The sequence below is a fragment of the Carya illinoinensis genome, chromosome 7, assembly GCF_018687715.1.
Source record: "Carya illinoinensis cultivar Pawnee chromosome 7, C.illinoinensisPawnee_v1, whole genome shotgun sequence".
Lineage (NCBI taxonomy): Eukaryota > Viridiplantae > Streptophyta > Magnoliopsida > Fagales > Juglandaceae > Carya > Carya illinoinensis.
This window is the reverse complement of record NC_056758.1, coordinates 17,956,403-17,962,894: the sequence shown is the minus strand read 5'-3', so window position 1 is coordinate 17,962,894 and position 6,492 is coordinate 17,956,403. Positions and strand designations below refer to the sequence as shown.

The window sequence follows — 6,492 nt, the reverse complement described above, 5'->3', positions numbered from 1 at the left end:
ATAATAATAAATTCGGGACACATTTTGACATTTCTCAATACTTATTGAACGAACGAAGTGGTTATAATTTTGAGCGATTCTATATATTTTTAATAATTAAAAAAGTGAATATTATTAAATTTATATTTTTTTATAAAAATATTAAAATAAAATAAAATAAAATAAAAAATCTGAAATTACACTTTGAATAAAACTAGGAGTCCCACTGCTACCGCTCCCAATGTTTAATATTATTATGAATTTTTTTTTTTATTTTTTTAAATATTTAGAAAAGTAAAAAAAAAATAAAAGGCATAGCGAGAGCCCAGCGGTGGCTCTAGAAGGACCTTTACGATATATTGGTCGAGGCCGAGGGTCCCAGTAACATTATCCAAGGATAAAAACTAATCCATTGACATCGTGGCAAGTAGAGAACAGAGAGTACACTCGAACAACGACGCGGAACAAATCATATCGGCATCATCATAGCCGTGTCTTTGGTTCCATCGAGCTTGAAGTGAAGTCAGTCCCTCCTCCTGTCCCATCTGCCTGGCCTCTCAATAACAGCTCGGATTAATCCGATCTCTCTCTCTCTCTCTCTCTCTCGGAAGTGATTTGCTGACTCTCTTCTCTGTGGCTGGAACTGTCCCTGAGCAATGGCTTCGTCTCTGACCGCAGCTTCAGCTTCGGCCTCAGGTGTCAGCAAAGCCTCCGCCAATTTGCGTCGCTTAAACAACAATCACCCTCTATCCAAGCTTTCATTTCGTCTCTCTCCTAAGCCTAATTTCCTGTTTTTAACAGAGGTAATAACTGGGCGTTCTCTCTCTCTCTCTGCTCTGGCTGGGTTCTCCTTTCAACTTATTATCAAGACGGCATCTCAATGCTTAATGGCTGTTGTTTTAATTTTTTGAAAAATATAAAATATTTTTAGAATGGAACGAAAAGAAAATAGTATACAAAGAGAGCTAAGGATGTATCCTATAAACATCTTCAGAGTCAGATGTCCATTGACAAAAGATCGAGTGTTCTCAATGAGTTATGGTATAAATGAATTGTGATTCATATATGAAGTATAGATTTGTGGGCGTAGTAGGGGAAGAATTGATTTAGGGACCAAAGGCAAAAGTCTTGGGCTTTAAGGTTCTGAAGTTTGAGAATGGCCACTCAATATTGAAGCTTAGCACCAGGTCTATAACCCCTTTCCCAGGACCCTGGTGTTTGGGACGAAATAATTGAATGAACTTTGCTTTTATTTCTTTCTTTCTTTTGTATGAAAATGTAAAATTGCATCTTATATTGAGTGATTAGGATGTACAGCTTTTAAAAAAAGGTTCTCGTTTCTTGAACTTTGATCTTTAGATAATCGTGACCTGCATAATCAGTATGATCAGTCTTTCGGATAGGAACTCGGAATAATGCATGGACTGGGCTCTCAAATGACATTTTTGTCTCATTCAATGCATTGGAGTATTGAAATTTGTTTGTAAGATGCAGTTGTTCTGGACTCGCACCTTTTTTACTTTACAAAATAATAACCTTACCTCCTGAAGTCAGATAACAATTTCTCTATTTTACAAGTTAAAGCATGGACGGTTGATCTTCTCGAAGATCTAAAATGAAATGCTTTGCTTTGAAGGAGCACACGGTAGATGTTGTTGAAACAGATCCATAAAAAAAATGTTTTTATTCAAGGTAATGGTGTAGGCTTTATTTTCAGGCGCCAGGGGGGTGGGGCAGATAGAGAAAGATTCCATCATGCTGTTTGCTGAGGCTGCATGACTCGAGCAAAGAATTTAAAATAATTACTCTCGTGATACAAACTTCATAAATTTGCCAATCTTTTGTTGTTGGAAACCATTTGCTAAGCATTGATCTTTTAGAAAACTCCCTCCCTCGTTCGAACTTAATTTTCTAATTGGTTCAGAGCTTTCTGTTCTACTCTCATCATAGTTTCAGGAGGTGATATGCGCTGCAATATCACAATGAAAGAATCTACCATGTTGAAACTAATCAAATTTTAAATAGGGTTCTTCAACGCTATCAATATTAAATGAGAAGTCTGAAACTGATGCCGACGTTGTAGGGTTTACGACATAGTCAGAACTGTTCCACTGTGGTAAAAGCCCAATTGAATGAGGTAAGGTTCTTTCAATGGTTTTCATTGGAGGATCTGTTTTCAAATATTCATTCCTTCCTGGACACGCTTTTGGCATCATCTTTTTCCTTCAAGGTTGGTGTTGATGGATCCTCAAATGCTGCTGCTACTCACCCCCCAACCAAGTCAGAAGTAGTGGCACCAGAAGCAAAGGATGCTAACCCATCAAATGACCCTTCTGGAGCTTTAGCTACAGAGGAATCAATCTCTGAGTTCATTGCTCAAGTTTCAAGTCTTGTTAAGTGAGCAAGCTGGATCATTTTTCTTGGTACTTTTTTTTTTTTTTTTGTCTTTTTTAAAGCATGAGAAATCATGTTTTCTCTCCCTCACAGGCTTGTTGATTCAAGAGATATAGTGGAGTTGCAGTTGAAACAGCTTGACTGTGAAGTTCTAATCCGTAAAAAGGAGGCCTTACCTCAACCACCACCTCTTGCACCAGTTACTTTTACGCATTCACATGCTCCATTAGTGGCACCCTCAGCCCAACCTGTACCGGCACCTGCACCTGTTCCTTCCCCAGCTGCTGCAGTCTCTGGTACATCAACTTCATCTGCTGTCAAGTCAGCCAAGTCATCACTTCCACCTCTTAAATGCCCCATGGCAGGGACGTTTTACCGAAGTCCAGGCCCTGGAGAACCTGCATTTGTGAAGGTGAATCTTTTTTACCTAGTGAACTACCTGTATTTGAATGATTTGTGATTGGGTAGCATGTATGTGCTGCTGCCTCAGTTGTTTTTCCTCTCTACGTTACTTTTTTTTTTTTTTTGGGTTGATTTTCCTTACATGAGGAGGTTCTTTTAGGTTGGAGACAAGGTACAGAAGGGACAAGTCCTATGCATCATTGAGGCCATGAAATTGATGAATGAGATAGAAGTAAGTCTCCATATCTAAACGTTTTATTGGGCGATGTGCTATTATGTTTATAATGTGCTATGAATTTTCACATGTCCATAAGATGGCTAGTGAATTTTCCTATTAGTGCTTGTTATCTTTTTCTTTATCTGTTTTGTTCACTACTTTGCTTTTTTATTGGGATGAAGTTGTTCTGGGATATTTTGTTTACTTGTCAATGAACAGTGTGATTATTGCCAAATGAAGAATATAGATGGTGTTAGTTGCCACATTTTGTGAGACTAATGAGCTGATGGAATGAAGAAATTAAAAATGCCAGAAACCAATTTCTTGGGGTTGGTGGGACAAACTATTTTTTTTATTTTTATGAGGGAGTTAATATGTCTTAGTAAGCATTGCTATTTTTCATTCGTGAGCCAAAATATATTATGCGTTAATTTGTATCGCATACTTCAACATTTAGCATGGGTTGTATATTGAGTAGTGAAAATACAATGTTACACAGTGCTGACAATGGATAGATAATCCTTTCTGCAATCAAGTTAGGTCTTAGTTTCAAATCTTGTCTAGCAAGAAATTGGAAAAAAAGAAAAGAAAATTAAAAATTGTTACTGACCAACTATGTGAATGGCTTTGGGCAAAATTCTGACATGAACTGTACAATGATATTGGGGCATTAGGAGGGTAGGAGAGGAGGGATTAAGCAATACAATGGAAGGTAGGTGTAATATATTGCTTGGTGTGATAAACTGATAATGACCTAAAAAAGACTCTCATATTAACAGTAATATGCCTGTTAGAATTGTATATATCTTAATGGTGTTTCATATTAAACTTTTTTTTTTCAAGTGGTACAATTTAAGTCTTGAAACTATGAGTTCATCTTCCACTATGTTCTCAGGTGGAGGGGGTGCTATATGGGTTGAACTTATTGGTGTGTTTCTTACTAAACTTAATAGTGTTGAAATAGTTTTGTGATAATACTTTGTTCCACTTTCTTAGCTCTAGCTATGTGCATACCCTTGTATACGTCTTGTGTACTCAGGCTTTGCCTGGTCTTTTATTCACATTAATAAAATTCTTAATTATCAAAAACAAAAAAAAAGAAAATAGTTCCACTAACTCATGTCTTAAACGTTTGTTGTTCTGTTAGATTGAATATAAGTTGACTTAATTTTTCTGTTCTATATTGTTTCTGAATTACTTTGTAGCAACTCCTAACATATTTTATAAAGTGTGGAGAAACAGTTTTCACTTTGCACTCCGACCTATCAAAGTTGATGCATCGCACCTTTCCATACCAAAAAGTTGCAATGTGCATGTTCCGTTAAGATCAAATTGTCAATATTTGCTACATCACCTATTTTTACCTATATCCATTTACCATAATGACCATAATTGGATGACTGATTTTTTTATCACTTTTTGGTGGTTGGAAAGTACAATGTGTCAGTTTTTTGTAGTTTGGCATGCGAAGTGTACTAGCACCTTATAGTTCAAGGGTGGAAAGTGTATTTTGCCCCTAAGAAGTATAACTATATGATTGATACTAAGCCATGCTATCTGCATCATAAGATCCTCATAAATATTCCCATAGAATTTTGGTGTTTTGCTCACTTTCTCTTATTTTTTCTGTGTGTGATAAGGATGGGGGATCGAAGAATTAGTTCTTGGATTCTCTCTCAAAGATAATGTTAGCAATTGAACTTTGCAAATATCAACTCAACAATAAGCTCTATCTCTTTCCTTACAAAGCTTTAACTGATGGATTTGAAGGCTTCCAATCAATGAGTATCTAGATCCATATTCCAATCCTTTTTGTTTCTCTGACAGTGGAAGGTGGGGAGACAGGGATATTTATCATGATTAATATAGTTTTTTGATGACATTACTTGTCAAAAAAAAAAAAAAACAAAAGTTAAGGCATAAAATAACAACCTTGATTTTTTTAATAATTGTATGACCTATCTGGAGCATAGTATTCAGAGAGACACCAATTAGATAAACTAAATGGCATGGTTGCAGGAAGTTCACTTTGTTAAGGTCACGGCAATAAACTTGATGATGACTGAATCTTCATATATGATTTTAAGTGCAATTTTAAACTGAGATTTTGTGCGTTTGTTATACTGACTTTTACTCATACTAGGTTAGGCTAGTGAGTTGTGGCATTTGTAATTTAATGTTCTTTTTGGCGTCAGTGATACATAAACTACTGGACGGCTTTTTCCTTGAAACAAACTACTGTTGATAAGTTTCTACAATTTCTAACACAAAGCACTTTTTTGGAATAAGAGAAAAGAAAAAAGAAATATTGAAATCTTCAGTATGCCCTTGTTTCTTAATGGCTTTTGAAGGAGATAGCTCCATAAATGTTGGACTTGCTTCCCTATCAGGCTTTGAGACCTGTCCCAGATGCAATCATGCCAGATTCAAACCTTGCCATGACAAAATAACAGTAATAATAAGAATAAGAATAAGAATAATAATAATCCAGTTTGCCTAGCTTAATGATGGTGCCTTGAAGTAGCTTTTTTGATTGAACACCCTCGATGGCTAAGTTGAAAAGTGTCATTCTGAAAATGAAGACTAACCTTTTTCCTAAATTATTTGTCTCTTTCTTTTCCTTTTTTTATTTTTCAGAAAATTATCAAGAAAGGTGATTCTTATTGTATGCTATAATCTTCTTGAATCTGTTGCCTTTTTCCTGTCTGGCTTAGCACATTGTGTCCATAAATGTCTACCATTGTCTAAATTGTGCCTAAAATGTTCTCTCTATCTCTGTTCAGGCGGATCAATCGGGAACCATAGTCGAGATCCTTGCAGAAGATGGCAAGCCTGTCAGTGTTGACATGGTAAGTTGTTTTTGGCCAGCTAAAGTTGTAGCTTGCAATGACCCCTAGTATGGTATATTTATATATGTTAATGGGTTGTGTTGACTTCTTTTGTCTCTTTTCAGCCTCTGTTTATAATCGAACCTTAGAGCTTGACATTCAAGTACGCATAGATGGACCACGGCGTTTTGAAAGATGATGCAGTGGGAAACATTGTGAGATTTAGCAGTGTTTCATTTTGGTATAATGGTTTGTTTGAAACAAGAAGTGGCTAGAGTTGAGAGGGACTTATCATTTAATGAATTATTACATAGTTGTTTGTTTGAAACAATGTTGTCCTAATATGATTTGTGCAATAGATACTGAATATAGGTTCAGTTCCGGCTTATTCCATTGCCAGTCAATCACCAAAACTTCTTCCAAACAACACAGAAAACATAGTATGGCCTTATGTTTTATATCATGGTATATGTTTTCCTAGTCTGTAAACATCAACCAGAGCATCATGCTTACTTAGGAGGCTGCTATAAGAATTTGGAGAGAGGTTAAAATATAGTAAGGGAACACATACTCTTATTAAAAATAGAATGAGATTATAGAAAACAAGGCTGGGAATTTGGGCCCTTACCCAAGTAAGCCCAAATATAGACAAACAATGTGCTCACATGAGAA

General features: G+C 36.0%; 1 protein-coding gene across 2 annotated transcripts; it reads left to right on the top strand.

Annotated features, from left to right (window-relative positions):
- Positions 1–404: 404 nt before the first annotated feature.
- Positions 405–6,208, top strand: LOC122316932 (biotin carboxyl carrier protein of acetyl-CoA carboxylase, chloroplastic-like). 2 transcript variants are annotated; one of them, XM_043133795.1, is made up of 7 exons: positions 408–782; positions 2,063–2,116; positions 2,210–2,376; positions 2,467–2,785; positions 2,936–3,007; positions 5,776–5,841; positions 5,946–6,208. In XM_043133795.1, exons 1-7 carry the CDS (start codon positions 636–638, stop codon positions 5,967–5,969), a joined length of 849 nt encoding a protein of 282 aa, XP_042989729.1. In that variant the 5' UTR covers positions 408–635; the 3' UTR covers positions 5,970–6,208. The 2 variants fall into 2 exon arrangements, with proteins under 2 accessions (XP_042989727.1, XP_042989729.1); XM_043133793.1 differs by having other exon boundaries at positions 405–782; positions 2,063–2,376.
- The last annotated feature ends 284 nt before the right edge of the window (positions 6,209–6,492 follow it).